Source organism: Opisthorchis viverrini (assembly GCF_000715545.1).
Source record: "Opisthorchis viverrini unplaced genomic scaffold opera_v5_36, whole genome shotgun sequence".
Lineage (NCBI taxonomy): Eukaryota > Metazoa > Platyhelminthes > Trematoda > Opisthorchiida > Opisthorchiidae > Opisthorchis > Opisthorchis viverrini.
In genome coordinates, this window is record NW_008751692.1 from 787505 (window position 1) to 810071 (window position 22567).

The 22567-nt window shown below is 40.6% G+C and overlaps 2 protein-coding genes across 2 annotated transcripts in view; one reads left to right on the forward strand and one right to left on the reverse strand.

The window, feature by feature from the left end:
• T265_02783 (hypothetical protein) overlaps positions 1–22567 on the reverse strand; it is a gene marked incomplete at both ends in the record, with an annotated part of 81545 nt that overhangs the window by 52322 nt on the left and 6656 nt on the right. The window contains 4 exons of the mRNA XM_009167108.1: positions 6408–6508; positions 12446–12526; positions 16418–16525; positions 19213–19328. Of these exons, the coding sequence (XP_009165372.1) occupies positions 6408–6508; positions 12446–12526; positions 16418–16525; positions 19213–19328 (406 nt within the window). The remainder of the gene's footprint in view (positions 1–6407; positions 6509–12445; positions 12527–16417; positions 16526–19212; positions 19329–22567) is intronic.
• Positions 11215–15676, forward strand: T265_13088 (hypothetical protein; the record flags this gene model as incomplete). The annotated part of the gene is made up of 3 exons (XM_009167145.1): positions 11215–11820; positions 13298–13384; positions 15290–15676. Coding segments are annotated over 3 exons (1077 nt in total), but the record flags the coding sequence as incomplete, so codon positions are not given.

Consider the following 22567-nt stretch of genomic DNA (forward strand, 5'->3'; position numbering starts at 1 on the left):
GTGTAACGGTGATACTACTGATCGGGAGGCACGCGAGTAGTATGTGTTGTTCGTAGAATTTCACTTTGGGTCGATTGAAAAATGGAATTCTGTTGCGGAATTCGTGGGACCACTGTGGAACATTTGCTTGGATTTGACCAACGAATGGGTCGAGGCATCGAATCTCTAGGAATACTCGTTCGGAAGAAGATCTGTGTCCAGTTTTTGGAACTAAGATGCAGATTAGTGTTTTGCTTCCCTGTTCAATGGTCTGTAATCGGTCAGTTGGCATTTCCGAATAAATAACTTCACAGCAAGGGCCCTCTTCCTTTCATTCGGTAGTTAGGATACCTACCACTATTCTAATTATCACACTGAGCCATAAAGTTTCCAACACAGGCACAATTCAAATGGATTTCGATGCCGAAAGACAATGTCCACTTGACTAGTACTTTCTCCTGGAATATGAAAATTGTGTTCAAGTTTCGAAAAGGGACCTTGAACAAGCTCCTACTTCGCGCTCCTTATGGATAAGTTGGCCCAATGTTCATTTATTTTTCTTCCTTCGTCTGAGCTGGGTTTTCATTTTTCATCTAAATTCCGTCCGGCCACTGCCTGAATACGCCAATAATTTTGTCCACTCGGGACTAAAGTGAGATATGACCCTCATTGAGTTTGTCCATCGAACGGCTGCGGAACTGGTTGTCAGCTGCAAATAAGTCGGTCATTAACTTATTCCAGAGATTCCAGATCGCTTCATTTCACGTTGTAGTGGCCTCCGAGGGGACTTATTGTTTTAACAAGGTAGAGGGATAAATTTTTTTATCCTTGACCCTCTCATACACTCCGAGGAAATGATTGCAATGCGGATTACAGACTACAGATAACGGTGCAAGCTTTTATATGGACACACTTCTGATCATTGCAGGTAGTTGATAAGGAGAATAACCTTCCTCCGACAGACGTCTAAACAGCATCTGAAAACTGTTTCAAATCACACTGATATTCTTTATTTGTCCCCTAAACTGGTAAGCTTACCACCCAACCTAAGACATACAAAAAAGTAGCTACGCCACTTTTCGATTTCGATTTTCAACTGAGCGGAGACTACCCAATGAAAACGAACATAAAGCTCGAGCGAATCCCCAAAAATCCGTCGTTCCGTGAACTCACTGTACTGAAGCAACGGGCCGATGACCTTCAAACTACCAATTCAAAAGTATAACAAGTTTCCGTGCTGAGTGCGCAGCAGATGCCATGTTGGCTCATTTTTTCGGTGGCGATGATAACCGCAGTGATGCGTAACTTCCCGTGATGGGACTCGGCTCATGAGGCCTTCAAGTTCTTTCTATCAACGAAAATGTACCCGAATAACAACCCTCCGTGCATCAATGACCCAGCGTGCCCCTAGAACTTGCATGCAACTTCATACAGAATACTGTTACTGGGTACGATGCACTTATCGCTGCTGCTAGAAATAGCCTAACGTTTGGGATAAACTAACTGGATGAAAGTTTATGTGAAAGTTCAAATTTATTGCGATGTCATTATTGCCGCTCGTCAGACTCCTCATTTCCTCTTTCTTACTTACTTATCAAATTTAAGTGCCTTCCAGTTAAAAAAAACCACTGCTTTCATCTTGAAAAATTGTATATCTCACTGACCGGCAGCGTCATGGAAAATCACATACCAAACACGGGCCCATACACCTTAGATTTTCAAGATAGCGGCACGTCACAGTTGTAAACATATCTTGGTTTTGTAGCGTCCGTATGACGAATTTATCAAGCATATGCATGCCCCCACTGAATGTTCTGCAGCTGAGCGTAGCTGCATACCCAATGGACAAAACGTGAAAATACGGTCTAAAATTTCAGTAGACAAAATCAGAAGAGCGCCGGTCGTCACTCGTGAACAAAAGCGTAAAAACTTACCCCTTTTTTCCAGTAGTCTATTCGCCAACAAGCAGCCAGGCATTGATGCCCGGAAACAGCCACCTCAGTCTTTTATATCTGCCTTGTAAATGCCTTTATCGACGAATAAGTAAACCCTTCACACGACGGTAGCCAGTGAATCCTTGCTGTAGCCAGGCGCGAGGGACGCGCCGTCCTTGGTATCAAAAGGAATACGGATAGTCATTTTGATACGGGTCTTTTTATGCCCATGTATGGCGGATTTACCTGTTTTTATGCTGAAATTTGAGGAAGAAACCATGTGAAAACTTGTACCATCTCAAACTTGTCGTCATCAAATCAACCACTTATCCAGGTTGTTGCAAAAGCCTCAATCCACCTCAAGAACTGATCTTCTCTAGTACCATTCTGGATAGGAAGATAGTAATCTCTGTGTCATTCCAACTCTTAAGGCCCTACGTAAAGTCTAGTAGACCAAGTCCCAAGTTTCTCAAAGGGTATTTTGATGCACCCAAAATTAGACTTGGCAGGAACAGAATAAGCCTCAGGACGTCGGTTAAAAAACAGAGGCTGAAAGCTTTGCAATGCCCTTGATAACACGAACAAAAGAGGCCTAAAACGACGTCTTTATGGAAAGCCAACCATGCAGAATCCAGTGTGCAATTCTTGCACAGCGGTTTTATTGCCTTTATATAGAGGTGTCAGATGGTCTTACTGAGACCACTTACTGCGTTTATCCTGTTACTATATTTATTAGCGGTCACTGACTTTCTTGGAGGAAGCTGCCTCAGAGTGGAATAGAATAGCTAAATACTACGGATATGGGCACAAGAGATCGTGTTTAGCAAACCCCAACCCACTCAAGACAAATGAACCAGGGAAAATGGGGCTAAAATCATCCACCTCGATTTCTCAGAAGCCTTTGATGGACGGTATCATTGCATCCCACATCCGAATGCCAGAAACGGTGTCAGTGTCTTCCGCTTTAATTGAATCAGTTGGTAAAGCATCAAGTTGTAACTTTACGCTTTAGTCGAACGATGTTGGAACTTTGTTTACCTTTTGTAGAATTCCCAGAGTCTTGGTACGGAAAGTCCTCAGCGCTCTCTGTTTTTTTCAGCTATTCACATGCAAACTGCAGTTATGAAGATTTGAAAGGAGTAATTCTCCGGAGATATCAGCCGATCTTCTGATGGAGTACAGCTGGTCATTATCAAACAAAAAATTTCAAGCGGTTCCAACACGCCACTCTATACTCTGCTTGTACACCTAAAGTTCTCAAACTTTTAGCCGTCGGTGATAATGGAGGTTCATAATAGTCATCACCATTGGCTGAAAGAACCGCGCACCAGCCGTACAATTCTTATAGCTACCACGGTTTTCCCTTGCCAGTGATTTTAGAAGTGGAGTAGATGGCTGTGCACTATAGGTGGTAGCTGACACAACCAATGAGTAAATACAGGTGTATCAGTGGGGAATTATCGTCAAGCACGATTCTGAAAAAATGGCTTGCAACCAAAAGCAAGTGACGGTGGAAGCAAGCACCTTAAGTCCTTGGGCCATTTAGACAATGTCTAACCAAGAGACTAGTCACAAGATACACTAGAGAACACACCAATGTGCCATTCAACCATAAAATTGTTGACAAAATTTTAACTCCATACTGTTACGAAGAACCTCGAATGTCACCAAATTAATGAGCATAATAAATGATCCTTTCTACTGGAGGAAATTGGTTTATCTTAGTCTGTGTTCGGTCGATTCCGTTGCGGTTTTTAGATTCTGCTACATTTGTTCCACCAACTGCTAAAGTTTGCCTATAAAAAACCTCACGCAAATAGTGACATCACAACTGCTGTCACAATTACTACACCCTCTGTTTTTGCCACCTCCAGAACTTCTTACCCCTAATACTGCATTCGAATCTAATCCGACCTCCTTCAAAAAGCTGCTTGAGAGTCAACTTCAACCAGTGCAATCCTTAGTCTGCTAGTTGAACCAGTGGCACCCGGTCTGATTGCTGTTGCACTCTATTGGGCCAGTGAAGCTCAAGCTCAATAAACCTTTATGAAACTCAGTAAAACTCACTATAGCTCACTGATAAACCCAAGCAAACCTGTATGTAATACCAACGTTTTATCTCACCAAAATATGGAAACGGCACAAGGGGAGATTAAATAGATAAAACTTTGTCCCCTGGCTAAACACAAGTGACTGATTACCGACCAGATAAGGGGTTACTAGTAAATATCACAAGGTACAACAATATGTAGAAACTCATCCGAAAGGCATACAAGTTCCGCCTTATTAAAAATGCAGTCGATTAGCTCAACCAAGTCTTCACCTGTATCCGACAAAGACCTAGAAAAGCAGAAGCATTACAGTCAAATTTTAGGTAAGGCAAGTTGATGCTAGCATACACATACTTCCTGATCCACTGTATATTGTAACGTGCTCAAATCCCGACCGATTTGGAGAGAAGAAAAACGCAAGCACAGCCGTATCAAACACAAAACTTCTCTGCCCGCTGTACATGAACAAACAAACATGCTATAAACAGCGGGTCTCAGAGGTTGCTTCTCTAGCTTGAGAAGATCACTTCGGCTCTAATTGTTGCCGTAATCTTTCAGCATTTAGTAAAAGAAGCCATATCACTATTGGCGAGGTAAAAGATCATCGATAGGTTATTTCACAAGGATAAAGACAAGTTAAGCTAATCAGTGTTAAACAAACCGGCCCATCGCCTGTGGTTAGAAAGGTATTGGGTGATGAATGAAGGGCTTTTTGCGGCAGTACACCTAGATTAATGGACCGTAAGCGTTGAAACATTGTTGTTTTCTAATCATACAAATCCGTTTTGCACATTCTTTGTTGAGATGCAAAGATTGTCCGGGAGTTTTATCGTGATTTGCTATCAAATTCAGGGTTTAAAAATCCTAGTGCAGCTCTTGTTCAAGTACAACATGATATTTTTCTTGATTTTTGGCAAAAGAAGTGAATTTCAAGAACACTCACTGTACAAGACAGAGAATTATTTTCAAAGTCGTCGCCGCAAAATTAGAGATTGTAGAGCCTTCAGGATGAGTGCCAGCGGTCAACGTAGATCACCAAACAACATAACCACGTATATGCACCTCACCTGTTGACAGAACATAAAAAGCCTCGTGTTTGGTGGATGATTGGCTTACACCACAAGAAACTCTGGTTTGCGACCCAGGTGCTTTCACCTGCAGTGCGAATAAGGGCAGCAAAGTGTTACGTGCTTCACCAGAATCAATTTTACCCTGAAAAAACAATGCTTATTAAGTCAACCAGGTCTATTACGTAGTAGTGCATATGTTTATTTTTCGTGTGCGGCAAAACAAACGAGTGAAGTAAACGGCTACAAGCAAAAGCCTCAAAACGAAATTTTCATATGCAACCGCGGCTTCTACAACGTGACCTTTTTGCAATAAAATTCAGGTCTCTCCTATAAACATGGTTTATGTGGATCATGCTCGCGATTACGTCATCCATACTCAAAAAGTTACTCGGACCCGATGAGTTACATGCTATCAAGTTGTAAATATTCAGTTACATTATTGCTCTGACTTTATTGTCACCGTAAACAAGCTTTCAGGTGGAGAAAGGAAACGTATGTACTGACTGGAGTTGTGAAAAAGACGGAATGAAGTACCAAACAACCGTCAATTCACCATTTCTGGTGAAGTGGTGAGATTTTGGAATTTCGGTGAAGACTTTGTTCTGTAGATGAAGCCCACCAATGCTGAAGAAAGCAAAAAGCACCGCACAGATTTTTTATCTTGATTGTAACTAAGAAGCACTGCAAATTTCATAAACTCAGGAACTCTCGAATCCAAGACCTCACGGCTAATATCCTAAATGCTACGAGAGGTTGATCGGCCGTGTGACTAGCCCATACATAGACAAGGTACAGCGTCACTTATCCTTCATTCACGAGATCCACATCACATAATCAAACGTGCTGACTGATTTCTTGAGAGACAACTTCCACGAAATTTCTTGAGATTTGAACTGCTTGCGGTTCCCAATAAGGATGTTTCTCGTCTTTTCAACACGGACTAATTTCAGTTACAGAATAGGACCTCGTGAGCTATAGATGTAAGCTAGATGTAAGCTATAAAATATCGTGGTAATTTCCACTGGGAGGCCTCAGAGATATCTCAGTAGGAACAAATTTTGAGCTCGTCAGCACACGTGTAGCCCTTAGCTTTCATGTGTGACAATGCTCCTGAGTGTCTGGGTGCTTTCAAAACAGATAAACACAATTTCGAGGTGACAAGTTTTAAATTTTGTGAAGCATTTGACAAAGTTTCATAAGGACTGTTGGTGTGTTGAGTATATTTCCACACACACACCCACGAATTCTTCCAACATGATCGAAGCTTCTCCGTGAGAATACTTTGGGCGCTTTCTATGTAGGCAATTAACAGTGGTGCCTTGTGAGATTAGGTTCTGGATCATAAACCAATGTGATTATTTTACCCAAATTACGTGTCCAATGCAAAATCCAGGCTTAACTATTGAGTGACGATGGCCCGGATCGTCTACATGATAATCCAGATTATCTGACGATATGGCCCGCATTCCGATAACTAGAAATAAACGTGAACGCATATTTGGTTTTGTTTGCGCAGCGAGAGAATCGGTTACAAATTCAAATGAACCATAACTTTTTCACGTGAAAAAAGGACACCAAATTATGATCATACACTCATTTACGTACATTTTCTTAACTTCTCAGTCTAAAACGTGCTTTTAGAAGCTAAGCAAGTACTCAGCAAGCCAAATCTAGCTCTTTTCTCAGCACTCCTTACCACGCTTGTGTAACCACACCAGAGGTGGGGGAACCGGAGGCTGCCACTGAAATCAGAAGGGAATGAAACACATCAAACAAATGCAGAGAACTTTTACTGATTTTGTGGTAAGGTACTATCTGTGGGACTTTTTGGATCTACTGAAGCTGTTTCTATGGTACAATTACAGGGCGGGAGGAGGTATGATACCACCTTCTCACCTCCTGTGGCAGCGCAGCCGCTACATCTCTTATAATGTTACCAACGTGTAAGGTTCAGAACTTTAAATTGTGTCCGTTGAGCAAGAAACTTCAAAGGTATTGGCAACATTTTGACGATCAAGCAAGTTCATCAGTCTCACAGTCAGCCGCTGTGGCTGATAAGGAAAATAATATCACCAACCAACACTAACTTTGGCACCAGGAAAGCTCACATGGGTTAATCAGATCAAACTGGTTTAATGATTAGGCACAAATAAATTTCCTAATGCCTTCTGTCCACTGAATACTGACTGATGGAGGGAGTTGTTCGAATATTTAGCTGGAATTTTGTGCCTATAAGCAAAGTAGGAAAAGCCAAACAAAGCTCCCCATTAAACAAAGCTCTCAATCAGTCCCTGGTAAGTAACGCTCCAGTGAAACGCACTGAAGCTTAGCTATAAACTACTGGCTTCAAGATATGTCTCACAGCACGCAGTACAGGAACAACGATCAAGAAGTCCTCATCATTTACCAGTCCAATTTTTTATTGTTAGTACCCGTTTCCGAGGAGCGCGAAATCCTTTGTTCTAAACGGGCTGGTTATTCCTGCACTGCCAATTAGTGCGTGCGTCGTTATGTGCAAACTGAGAGACGTGACATTTGTTGCGAAACACGATAGTTTAGCTCCCGGTCTATTAAGAATGCGGTTACACACGGATAGCGAAACCGTGAAATCCCCCTCTTGTTTCCACCAAGGTTGAGCCGGTTGCATAGACTATGTGGATACACCAATTTATAGTACATGTGCCTGGTTTGTTAAAAGTCACCAACCGCAAAGCCCCAAGATTTATCCCATTGCAGAACGACTTCACTAGTTCTCGATTGTAGAGAGATGGTACCACACTCTACTGAGATCACCATTCAGTAGGTTAGTTTAATTAATGAACCAATTGGTAATATACAATATTCTCTTCTTTTCAGCTTTAATCATGGGTAAACCAAAGTGATGATCATCCACCAATTTTATTTTTACAGCTATGGCTTTTTCAGCCACGAATAGTCAGCTCTGTGTTTGTGTTCTATTCTACGGTATCTACGGAAAACTTTTTCTACTGAAGCCAGCCGGTAAGTTGGTGAATAACTCTGGTTCGAGCGTGAAAATCGTGTCTGTGGTCTAAGCGATTAAAGGTTATTACTTGTTTTTTGGGCACCGTTGCAAAATACGCCCATATGTGTATTTATATATATACTCAGATGGTGCTTGAAGAGTTTTCATCTCTGTGTGCTTTGGAAAAGCCAGAAGATGGGGATGAGTGATTTATTACTCGCAACTGTGTTTTGTGGCACGTCATTCAACGGATGGATTATATTGAATGACTAGTAGGTTGAGAGAAGACGTAGCGCTTGGAATAAGCTTATTAGGTGATTCGCAAGACATTTGCTACGTGCAGCATTCAACTCACCAACAAGTGCGTAATGTTTGGAGGGACCTTCTGAGCATAAAGCTGCGTTATTTTGGTAGACAAGTGTTTCACTTTCATCTACTGGCGAGAAACAGAAAGATTGACGATATGCCTTAAATTAAAGCTTCACACCCACTAAAGTATACATTAGGTGGAAAGGGACATCTTAAGGAATTGGATGAGGGAAAATTGGCACAGTGAGTGACGGAAACTTTTTCAAAATTCGTCACCTGCATCTGTTTTAGTACAATGATCCTACTTTTACAAAAAATGACCTCAAAAATTGCCCTAATAATCTTCATCTTATGGATATTTCCTAATGAATTGCAGCAAAGAATCTTACTTTCTGGGGGGGTATCTGTGTCTGTGAACAAGAAAAAATGGATTTTTATAGATAAAGTTTTAATACCGCCAAGTTGAGGATAAAATGCCATAACGTCTTGAAATACTCTTTGTTAGGACGTAGGGTGCCAAATTGCCCAAATGAGGTACAAAATTACTAACGGATAGAAACTCAGAAGCGTGATTTCATGTACTGTTTGGGCTTTGTTTTTTGACATCGTCATACACGAAAAAACTTCGTAGAATCTATGCACAATCTAGTTAACGTGCTTCAACCATCTATAAATTGAGCAAGCAACAATAAGCTCGGAACTGAGATAGAGAAACATGTAGATCAACAAACCAACGCCATTTGTATTTCACCCTCCATAACCATAGAAAAAGTACAAAATACTTGTTGCCTGGTTGTTGCTTGAATGGGTAATTGAAGGCATCAACGCTTCTCTCGCATGAATGTTGATTATTTCAGAGTTTTTTGCAACTGTCCGCTGGGTGAACATCATTTCATTACCAAGAAGCAAACCTCATTGCTGAAAGAAGGCTTTATTACTAGTTGATTTCATAAGGAAATGTTCTATTTCAGAACTCTTTCTTGTCAACTTTTATCAGAAAGTTTAAAACAAATTAACCAATTCATGGATCGGTGCATTTTTCATGGTAACACGCTACGAACTGTAAGCAGGCCAAGATAGTTAGCGGTAGTGACAGTATGACTAGTGTGATGAAGATTTCGTCTTGTAAAATTTCCGTGCAAAATAGCCAAAGAGCACTGCGCAGCTGTTTCGGCCTTATTGCGAATCGTCACCAGTGCGCATCTCACGAAACTCCAAGGAGTCTTGAACCTGCCATTAGTTGAACGCATAATCATTCGGCCACGAGCGGCAGATCAGCAGTGCGGTTAGCTAGCACTTGGACGGAATAAAGCGCCTCTTTTCAGTGTACATAAAATACGACAGCTAAAATATCGCCCATATTCTAACCAAAAATCATGCCTATGATAAACCATAAAATCCGAAAATAAGTTCGCGAAGAACAAATTGTATGTATCCAATGACAGAGAAGAAACCAACTCCGGAGTTTTTATTCGTTTTCTATTTGGTTGCATCATGAATTGCTTTTGTGAAAAATCATTTTTGAGCTATTTTTGTTACGTATCTCTTTCCAAGTAAATTTTTGACAATATGAGACGTCAATCTAACTGGTAAGCTGAATGAATTAATTGCATTTCGGAAATCAACCAAGTTATTAGAGCAAACACGCGAGTTGTTGTTGTAGTGAGGTGTGTCCACTGAAAATGTTGCACTTGTGACAGAACCCTTTCCACAAACACTATTTAAACGACCTGTTTAAACAAATATCAATTCAGGTGACCCTAGTAGAAAGTCTAATAAACCGATAGGTGTATTTCCATGAGCAACACGAGAGAAACTGAACGAAACTGACTATTGTAAACGCATAAAATAAACCACGTCGAAGGTCTGAGTTGATTGAAAACCAACGGAGACGATAACATACTTAAAAGTCAGGTACTAGCGTCACTTAATTTCTTCATGTTGTTATTTCCCCCCATACTGTCAAATAAAACCAGGTGGTGTGCGTTTAAAATTATGATCAGATCATTGATCCCATGCGTGTCTACACGGGCTCTTTTGCTTGCTTTATCACGAGGACTTACATAACTTCCACTGACCAAGACAGTCTCCATCATTTTAAAAAATACCGATGCGCGCAATTCAAACACCGCACTGTGTGCGCATCCGAATAGCACAAACAGCAAAATATTAGCTGGTGATAAGCTCTCCTTGAGTGAATTCAAACGCACCATTATGCTCATATTCTCACTGGCCCTGGAACGGGGTCAAATAAGCGTAAATAAGTAAAACATTTTAATAGAAAAGCAAAAACGAGTAGTTCGTGGGATCTCTGAAAAGAAACACATGGGGTTTCTCATCTGATATAATGCGAACCACTGTATCTCAATTTATTGCCATATATGCGTGCCTTGTCTTTATTCTTATTACTGACCCCCCTAGACAGGTACAGTGATAACTCGCATAGGGTTTCTCATCTGATATAATGCGAACTACTGTATTTCAATTTATTGCCATATATGCGTGCTTTATCTTTATTCTTATTACTGACTCCCCTAGACAGGTACAGTGATAACTCGCATGTTACAGGTTTGAGATTTTAAGTAGTGACTTAGAATGAACCTATTTATCGAATCGCATGACACTTGAAAAGACGGCACAGTTTGCTAGAGCGGTGTCTGACACCAATCGAAGTTAGGTTGTCACCATCAGAATAGAAAGCTAGAATGGTGTACGTGCCGTGGCTGAAGTTATTTAGCAGTATCAAAAGACAAAAATACATGCAAATCCCAACACACTACGTCCTTTTCATCCCTCCGATCCTTCCATTGTCAGTAGAGTCTATCAGTCCGGCGGATCGGTATCCATCTCTACGGTGATTTTTTCCTTTTTCTCTTTTTCCCCACTAGTCGCTTTGGAGATTTACGCCGTGGATTCCAGAGGTGTGCGCTTTCACAGCCGCACGATTGTCGTTGAATTTAATTCATTTGTCACGCTCGTGTGCACTGGTAGTGGTGTTGACAAACCTATACTATGGGAGCACAAGCATTCTGCTCATGAGGTCTTTTACCGAGTGGAACTCTCCGAGTTTGTTTCGGTCGAACGCAAATCTGATCAAGAGCTGCGGCTTGCCTTGACCAAGACGCGTTTTGCAACGGCCGGCAAATACCAATGCATTTCCAAATTTTTCAAGACATCAGTTACTTTACAAGTGCTTAATGGTAATCTTGAGTTCAAAAGTGCATTCCGAAAAGCCATCGGCTCTTTAGGCATACATGCTCAGACGCGAAAAAAAGTAGTGTATGTTGGGAAATTTCAGCTAATGGTTCATAATCTTGACCTGGAAGTAGAGCCAGGTTTGGTATGTAAATTTGGTATTGGAAGTCACACTATGAATGATATCAACGTTATCTGGACTGGTGGACTTTACGCTACCAACCCAGAGCTATATGAACGAACCTTATTCATTGGCAGCGACGGAAACCTTGTCAGCTCTCTAATGCTGCGTCGGGCGAGTGAGTTTATCTATGCAACTCTAGCTGGAACAATTGTAAAGTGTTTTACGATTCTACCAAGCGGTTATCACGAAAAGGTTCCTTAATGAATGCACTATTTACATGACCTTAGTGCTACTATTCTTTCTTGTAAGTAGGAACATTAAAATAAAAAATAACCGTTTTGGTCCTACACATTCGTAAATTTATCTGATGAGAATACGCATAGTTAGTACTATGGGTTTGTCTTTACTTGAGTGAGACTCTGAGGAACACCAGAAATGGACTACCTTTCTACATTGGACCGCACTACACTGGAACACATCTCACTTAGTCCCTGTCACCACGACCGTGTTTTTGGTGCCAGTGTTGCTGTTCTTGGCTGAGAAACTATAATGAAATAAAGTTGCTGGAGCCTAAGAAAAGCTCATATTCTGTTTTAGACTTTTGATTATTAGTAATGAGTGGTCATAGAGGGCCAAAGACGGAATACTGAATTCTTCAAAAGTGCTCTTTTGCTTCGTGGAAGCGCAGTATTCTGTTCTGTTGCCTACGCACAGCTAGTTGTGTTTAACTTATTAATCTTCACGGCGCTACACTTCTCATTTTGGTATTGCCACAATAATTTATTTAGAGAAGGATTTACCTTGACCAGCCATAGCGGAATCACGGGCATGTAGCCAGTGTACCACAGGTACCCTGAGATGCCCATCCCTCCAAGCACTGGCTTAGTGAATCAAGAAAAAAGATGACAGCACAATCATCATGGATGCTAGTCACCGTCCTGTTTTGAAGAATTTCTAGTAAAGTGCATATATAGGCCACTCATACCCGAATATTACAGACACATCTTAAGGACTTTCCTGTCCTCACTCTTCTCTAGGCTACAACTTATAAGGCATGGTAAACAGCCAAGTTTATGGCAGATGGAAAAATGGCGTGTGTCAGACAGCCGCATCTTACGCTACTAGCTGCATTCAGTGGTGAGGTACTATGTTAACTTTATAAAGCCCCAATAACTGACGTTGTTTATCCACCATACAAGCACCTGAGAGCAATGGACATAAGGCACCAACTGTTTTGCATTGAATGTGTATCCCGTGAATGGGAAACTCGGAAATATTCGACGACTGTGCAGGACAGATATGAAATCGGCAATTTCTGTTCTAGACATAAGTGATGAACCCTGACCAACAGCAGACGGTGCTGTTCACAACAAGTTAGATGTAACGTAATTGCACTTTTCCGCTCTGTTCGGCTGGTTAGCATGTACTTTACTTTTTCCAGCCGAAGGTTGGATTGTCTATGTTTTTCTTTTTCAAGCCAGTAACGGAATGGAGCAGAAAAAGGACCATGTGGGGAGCCGTAATTAAAAGACCTTGAAAATACACAGGCTTGTACCATCGGATCCATTCAGGGCTTTTAGGGAAATTCTCAACATCAGTAACTCACCTCCCAAACACTCTAAAACATCGTCATTATCTCTTCTTTTCCTTAGGTACGGATATCAGACTATACGGGAAGTACACATGCGACCTTGTCGTTGAAGGAACTAAGACAAACAGTTTCGATATACTGTTAAAATGTACGTTTGGTTGTTCCGCGTACATTTGGGTCCTGCGTTTTAAACATCACTTTGGGTCATTGTTCTTGAATTACAAATTAGTCCTTCACTTAGACATATCTGAGTACGCTGGATTAACTCACAAACGGGTATACTTCATCTCCATAGAATCAGTTAGCAATAATCAATGGGAATTTGCTGATGAATAACCTCTTGTCCTCATATGTTCTCACCAAATCTCTTTTTTTGAATCTTTTTGAATCACTCAGATCCAATTTAGTGTCGGTGTTAGACGCCCTCAGTGCTCCTAATGTATTTGATCTTCTGCTTAGCAGAATTTTTGCTATTTTTCACTAGGTTGACAATTAAGATTTTCAAAATATTCCAGAAATTCTTAAGTACCCAAACAAAATCAGAAATAAATTTCACTGCAAGTTAAGGTTAAAATAGGAGATAGAAAAAAAGCCATTTCCCAAACATCAGTTCACTCTCACAGGAATTGTTCATAGGTTGCAGACCGCCACCTGCATACGCTAAAAAACAATGAAGTGTACTCAGGTTATCGAGAAATACACTCATATACAACTCAATTTGTTCTTCACGAGAAACTCAACTGAATATCTCGTTTGTGATATTCTACAACTGAATGATTTGAGTGTATTTCTCGAAAACAGTCCTCAAATAGCTCATAAGGTTGGCGGAAACTCGGGGACTGCGCCTACCTGATGAGCCCCAAGAAGGGCGAAACTGGTCGTGAGCTGCCGAAGAGTTTTTCGCAACTTTATGAATAGTTTGCTTTATGTACTCATGTTAATTTGTGTTCGCAAACATGAGCTCGCCGACATGCTTGCGCATGACTCCGTTTCTGGCATTCAGTAGCCCGAATAAACGTGCAGCTAAATTGTTCCCACGCACTGGTCATCTTATCTTTCTTCTTCTCCAATCATTGAAAATTTCATTCTGTTATGTCCGGTCGTCTGTGTTTTTTCTTTGTTTTCATTCTTGTTTCTTCCCCCTTTTGTGTGGTTTATTTTTAGAGCAATAAGCATCCCCACGAGTCACCAGTTCTCTCTTTAACTCGTGGATCAAATATTTGTAAGAGCGTCTGATTGTGAAGCAACCGCATGCTGTGTTATCCCTAATAAACCAGAAAAAGGAAAACTTTCCGTGAAACTTACTTTATGCTGCATAGTTTCAGTTGTGATCCATAAAAAAACAGTTCCGCCACACTGCTCAGATGTTGGAGCTTGGAATATGGAAACGCTTATTCCCACCCTTTGTGAAATAAATGATAAGTTCGCTTTCTTCCAGACCCTAACGAATGAGTAGTTAGCGAATCGTCACCAGTGCAATAACCTTTGTCTACTAAGTCTAGTTTTTTTCGTGTTGTACTGAAGAGATTTATCACAGAAATTACTACCAACTTTGTTCCAAGACTTATTTGTATACCTCAGTATTGGCTGTTTGGGTTTTAGCTGTTTAAAAACAGTAGAACAGAGATTTCTTCACATGATTTTGAGTCGAAAAATAGGACATAATTCAATCGTTTGTGTAACATCTTCTGAAATACAAAGAATTTTCATCACACTTTGTCCCATGCTTTGAATATCCTGACGCGCCGGTGGGTGTGACAAGTAGCAAAATTTCATGAACTGAATTTAGTTGGAAAATAAGCAAATAAGAGTGATGTTTGTAGCAGGCAGTCGTTTACGGTTAAATACGACGTGGAGAACAGTGACATTGTCTCCCTGCGCATGAAGCAGCTTGTATCTGAACTAGGTAAGTTAATAAAAGCCTGAAGTGAAGAATGCCTTTTAAAAATTAGTCCCATAATTTCACTGGGCTTCCTCCTATAAGGAAGGCTCACCTATAACCCATGTCCGTGTAATGGTTCTTGAATGCCCCTCTCCACTTATTTAATTACAGTTCCTCCGTTTATCCCAAATCCAATGCAACTCGTGTACCTTACTTACGGTGCAAACTTCTCCTACACGTGTAACGTCATCGTTTATCCCCCTGTCAACATAACAATCACGTGGGCCAAAGATCTGAACCGCATCAACGAATCCAACCAAAGGATAGTATTCGGTACTGAAAAGATCCCTAACGACCGGATAACCATCAAGGCAATCAGCTTAGAAGACTTTGGAGTCTATTCATGTTTTGCGCAAACCATTCAAGGAAACAGAACGGGTGTTGTCCGTTTAAAATACAGAAGTAAGCCTCGAACGAACATTTTCTTTCGAAGACCCAAAATGTTGCTGTTGGGGAGTCGTTTTTTGGTCTGTCAAATTATCCAGAGCAGCGGTTTTTAACTGACTGAATTTCCAAGGGATACACAACTATTAACATACTTTTATACATACTTCTATTGTTCCATCATCTAGCACCCAGAGTCACCATTTTTTTGCAATTTTTTCGCACTTGTGTCTACTCTCAAAAGCGTGTTTTGAGGGCACTGTCAGAGGCATTTAGAACTACTTCGGAACAACTAGTGAAACTGTACAGAATCGAAAGTGCAGACGGTTGAGAAAATAACCAGCTGTACTTTGTGTGTACCCACCTGGCTGGTCCCTGGGTGGCATAGTCTGTAGATACCTTCACGGCGCAAGACGATCGATCTCAGTAACCTTCTTCTAAAGGCTACCAATATTTCCACTCTCGTTGCGGTACCTCTTCTACAGAGCATACAGCAATCGGCACCAATATAGTCATTCGAGTCAGTCCTTATAGGCAAGCAAACGACCGAGTTTACCAAGAACTTCGCAATTTCACATTTTCAGGTTTGAGCTTCAATGAGGTGAAGATTTTTGGTCCAAAACTTCGTTTGATTGGTTTGTTCTACAGCGCAATCACTCTTCCACAATGTGTTTACACACACACGTCAGTTCTCCGTCACCGCCAATTGTGTCCGCTGAAAAAAACATTATACCGTTCTTGTTAATGAGATGCAATTTAGTCAACGATTTATCCTATCACGAGTTTACTATGACGTTTGCTGAGACTCTTATGAGATTGATGAGTGGTCCAGTGATCCCTTCTCACGCCACTCACCTGTTGAATAAAACGATGCTAGTGGATCAGAAACGGTGATGACAGTTTCGTCGCTGCTGCTGTTCATAAAATTACAAGCAGTATTAGCATTCAAGGGTGCATGATACTCTGAAATGATTTGAGGATCAACAACATCCTCAGCTGTGAGCTGAATGAAGTTGCTAAAAAGACTGTCTCTCACACCGTTTCTTTCCCTTTTTTATTACTGTTACTCAAATGTAATCTAATTACTTCGACAACTTCAGGGACTTCTGTCCTTACTATGTACAACCTCTCTTAAAATGTGTAGAGACCAACAGCTGTACTTGTCTGTCTTGTACCAGCAAAGATCTCAAAACTGTCTATCGACTGAACCAAGCAAACGAAACCAGTTGGACGCCAGAAATGAAGTGTTTTTCCTTCTCGAGAATTTGTACGCCTTCCCTGGATCTGGCCGTAGCCAACTGTCACAGTTTCCATAGTTATTAAGAGTCCTTTAAATTTTGGGAGAAATGTTAATGTAGAACAAACTAGGCACAACTAGTTAACAGTTGTTTGGATAAAAAAGAAGCCTAAGGAGGAACGCCCACTTAGATGTTTCGACCAGGTGCACAATGCGATATAAGTTGAAATCAACCCACTGCCTGTGTACGTCATATTATCACACTTGTAAGCTCGGTAGATCGTCACGAAAGCCGGTCGATTATTCGCGTCATTCATCCTAATAGGCGATAACATCCATGAACTAATTTTCACGCTCTTTAACTTCTGGTCAGGGCAACTGCAGTTGTTCTCCTTCAATGTTCACCATTAATGGCCTTTGACAAGTGACTACACTATATCTTTGTTCACCACTGACTCAAAAATTTGATCACGTAGATAAGTTGACAATTAGATCGTTTTGACTAGTCTTTCAGGTAACTACGATCTTCAGGGACGATTAACAGAATCTGCTCTGTTCTCGAATGCGGCAAAAACCAGTTGATCAAACACTCTTGGTTGTTTTTCCACCAAAATCCCCGTAAATCTCGACTTTATTTGAGAAGAATACATACGTTTGGGATGCAAATGCATCTTATAGCTCAGTTGCATATCTAAACGACGTTATATTCTACTTAACTACAGTAATGTCTGTCTGAAGTGACAAACCCAGGTGAAAATTACAAGCATGCATCCAACTCTGGTTTTATACGTGTATTTGAAAATATCCTAAATCCCGTTCCAAGATAAACTCTCCATCTAACTTCAGCCCATTGTGTAATAGGACCCGGAATTTGTCAAACACTGCTTCCACCATCTCTTCATCGAGCTATAATGGTTCTGAAAGACAAGCAAGTGAGCAGACTTGAACGAAGTGCTTGCATATTTGAGGGCAAAACAGTGATGACTACTGAACATGAGCAGTTATCTTGTCTTATATTTAGGAAGTCATTGGTGGATTTTCTTTGGTTAGTCAAGGGCTGTTGTTTGCGTGTGGACTATAAGTTAAACTCCTTGTGTACCGCAACGATTAAATCTGTTTATCGGTCTACCCAAGCTACCAATGAATCACCAAATGCACGCATTCTCTCTTGACTCGGTATGGATCACTGTCTCTCCCCCTATCCAAGTAGGTTCGCTTGCTAATCATGCTGAAAACCGGTAGTCCAAAGAAAGTCTGCCAACATTTTTTTCCGGAAAACTAATTAGAATATGACAATTTGACGTTGACACAGTTTTTAATCTTTGCTCTCTAGTGTACTGCTTCTCCACGGGCATCTACCTGGCTATTCTGGAGAGACCAGATATATATTCTGGTAGAGATAGCAATTTTGTATCAGCCATTAGGGTCTGTATTCTTAAGATCTTGCCTCCACGTATGCTACCAGAGCATCAACCTAAATTGCCAATGGCTACCTTGATTTAACCGTCCTTCAAAGTCTACCACTCCCAGTTCATTCTAGGTCTTTTAAAATTTAAATTGTGTTTGTATATTGTGCTCAGCTGTTCTTTGTCACTCAGGTGAACGGTGCGCACTGACGGAAAAAAACAATCCCAATCCAGTGGAGGTAGAATAGAAATAACGAGGAATTATACGTGGGTGTGTAACTCTAGAACTCACAGAGGAAATAAGTAGATTCTCACACAACCTTTTCACATAATTTTTCATATAAATCTGTGATGTATTAACCAGGATAGTTAACAGACAGATAGGTATATCTGATCTAGCTGGAACGTTCAACACTGTCTTTCCCACAATGCAAAATTGTATCATAATTTTAGGGTTGAGTTTTATTGAGCGAGTACGTTTAATAAATTCACCTCAATACGAGTTCGTCTAATTCCCATATTGATTACTACAGACGACAAGACTTTTACGACCATATTTATAAGAATTTCGTAGTTTTTTTACCGGAAGGTAATGAACCGCCAAATTTAATCCCCAGAAAAAAACATCATTGCAAAACCTGGCCTAAATCAAAGGGAACAAAAGCGTTGCGCTACCACAAGCTTAATCATAGTTGCTCGTGTATGTCCGCAGGGCAAACTCCATCAGCTGTCCGACTGACAGTAATGAAAGAGTCTTCGGAACAATGAACCTTGGTAGAGTGAAAAATCTCACTGCAGTAGTATTTATGAGTGGCGCAATTTACTGTGGAGAACTTGGCAATAAAGTGAAGGTAAGAGTAGCGTCAGCACCTTTCTATGTGATTTGGTCAATGGAAGTATAAAAAGAGAGGAGGCGATTAGTCACAAGGTTTTAGCTAATTCATAGCTACATCAAACAAAGGCACACGGTTAATTAACGGTTAGGACTAACTATTTGGATAGCATACCCCTGAGCAGTCTAGTGCTGTCATCTATTGAATTTGGGACACCGGGATGTCGAAAGCGAATATTATTCAATGTAGTAACGTTTAAATGTTTAGAAGCCAACCAACTATTGAGTACACTAATACAAGAGAAAAATGAAATGAAATTCAAAGGAATGTGATATCAGACCGACCTTGCTTTTCATCATTTCGAGAATTTACGACCTTGGCTTTCTAGCAAGTCTATCAAGTGCTATGGCTGAATTTTTCTAGTCTTCAGAATCACAAGTGCTCTGTAAATGGAGACGATTTATGTATGTTATGTTCTGTTATGCAAACATTCGTTTGCCTGCTAAGCTCTTTCATGTAAGTAGCATTGCAATCTCCATACGAGTTTTTGTATACGCGATCAAACCGTTGGCTGATTTGTAAGGGTTTTATCTAAATTTAAGATGCTAATAATGTTCGGAATTGACAAAACTGTTGGTAACTAAGTCATACCATTAAAACTTTATCATATCAATGATCAATCTAAATGAGCATACCAAAAATGTTGTGAGTACCCCTACTTACTAGAAGAGACATACGGGTAACTGAAAATGTATGTTACATGAAAGAATGCACGTACCCTCTCTTCCTGAAGAACCTTTCCAGCTCCAAAAAACTGGGGAAGGACTCAGCAATTTCTCTGCACACCCTGATGGAAAACCATAATTTTTCTAAGCTGACCACGCCAGCTCAATCCACATAGGCCTGACAAGACGCACAGGACGGTGCTGTGCGGAAGCTCAATTAATTCACGAACGATCTGTCTACGTCAATCGAAGCGATCGTCATTTCACTTCGGTTGAGTGGTCAGTTTTCACTAACATCAGCCAATAGAGTAACCCACCAACCTGTGCTCCATTGCATGCAAAGACGGGCATCACATGCCGACCATTTGAAGTTTGAATACACGCCGAAAACGTTTTTTCTTCCGTGCTTTCTGATTCCAATTATTTTACTTCTTAAAAAGATCATCCGTCCACCTGACGCTGACCAGCTTACATGATTTTTTGTTCATTTTTCAGGCAAATGGATTACTCTTCTTCCTTCCTTGGGTTTAATTATCCAGATTTCTCTGGCAGTTTTACTTGTGTTCAGAGTTTAACTATTTTAAAATGTTGACAAGAATTGTACGTAATGTTTTGTTTAGTAAATTGTTTATTATCATGTATTACTTTTTAAAAAGTTATGTTCTAAATGTAGAGTGCTGTCCACGGCTGCCAGAGCTTATAAATTCCAATAGAGGGAAGCACAGTTGGAGCTCTATTTAGAACGTATCTGGAGTACCCGGAAGAAAGCATTATAAAGCTCAATAAAATCTATATTATGTTCAGTTTTGTCTCTTTTATTGAACTAGCCTAATCTGAAATTGTCGGAGTGCTCACAACCCCACAAAGACCAAGGAAAATCTACCAGTGGCACACGAGGTGAATCGTCAATTGAAGCACTCTGAAATTGAAGATTAATGAACCAAACCCGACCAGAATTAATTTGAAACTCCCTCAATCCACAACCGCACTAAGCGACATGATCCGTTAATTGATACTCAACACTAATCTAGTGTGATAATCTGAAGGGGAATTACTGATTGGTTCCCCGTCTGTTTTATAGCCTGGTAAATTTGGCGATCTGCTCACTTGGCCTGATGAGGCTTTTTCTGTCAAACGAAACGTTGCCCAAAAAAAAACTACCGATTGTTTTCCAAGCTCTTGTGACACGATAACCTCAAAGTATTTTAGCTATTTATTTAAATCCATAATGAAAACCCGATACCTCACACAACAATGGTTAAAAATGTCCGTGGTTTCGCTATTCGAGTGCAATGTGGGAGCAGGTGTTTATTGTTAGTCGATGAGTTCTACCACAACGTTGCTTTCTGTAACAAAATTATGCAGTCTTGATGGGTTGTGTTACAGCCATTCCCATGAACTTTCCAAATACTTACATAAAAAAGTGGCTTTGGAAGGCCTAATGAGATTCTGTAAACAATTGTGGTAGACGCACCATTACCATTCATTACCATTCATTACAAGTGCATCGAGTACCCGCTAGCATACCGCAATTTGTCTCCAGAGGAAACACCAGAGAAAGTAGAAAAGCCCTTCATTGCAAAGTCATTTATTAGGAAACTCTAACTGAAAGACTACAGACCATTAGACACAATAGTAAATATCTCATCTGCACATACCTTTTAAAAACTGAACATTCTAACGCATCTTCTTAGACTTTCCTGGATATTCTTTGACTATTACACACCGCAAAGCGGCTCCACAATTTCCATCAGATGCGGTGTCGGAGCTTAGACACCAGGTCATGGACTACTTGCATGCTTATTCAGTGGGCCGTTGGCTTTTCTTCACCTCTGTAGGGTCTTATCTTCCCCAAACCAGGCATGTGCAACACACTTTGTTTGATATTAATATTATTAATATATTAATATGCTCGCATGCAAACATTCACGCCTACTAAATCTCACGGAATGCTGATGCATTAAGGAAGTTCTAGCCCTACAGGCTCATATAAGCTTTGCTGACATTTATGAAGCACATTACAATCATCTGCAAACGAGACCACAATAGCGGCTTTGTACATACGTAGAGTATGACCCCAGAACTTACCTCGTTGACATGACCGGTCTACTGTTCATAAAGGAAGAGAACTTCGATTATTTCGCTTGCCGCTTTCTGTCTACTGCTTGGTACTCAGCGTCAGTTAAAGCGGTTTGTGCATATGAACGGATTTAACTTCAGAAAATCGTTCACGATGCTACGGGTGATCACTCGATACAGCGAGCCTAACGACACAATATCAGATTTTGTGATTCTTCAGGGTTTTTTAAGGTAACTGATGGACTCGATGTCGGGTGAACGTCATTACTTATCAGAGGTGAATTGTGGCTACCAGGTATGGTCGTTTCACTTTATTGTTCATCACCCAGTGATAAACTCCACGTTCATCCGGCTGCCAGTCAGACAGTACTGGCTCTGTTTCAGCAGCTTGTCGACCGAAAAATCCATAATCGGCACTATCTGCACAAACTTGATCTGCATCGAATCCTCTCTCATGCAGAAACTGCTCTTCAAGGACGATGTGCAAGCAGGAAATATGGACCAGGTCAAAGTGTTTGTGGTGCTCTGTAAATCAATGTTACATTTTCCCCATTTTCCACTCTCTTCATATAAACTTGAATTGCAATTTGTAAACACTGTACACGTATCATGACATTTTGTTTTATTGTACCAATAATTACATTAAAGTCGAAAATGGTGGAAATACACATCTTCTTGGCGCGACTTCCCTGCTTTTTGCTGAGTCAGTGAAATTGCATCCAATT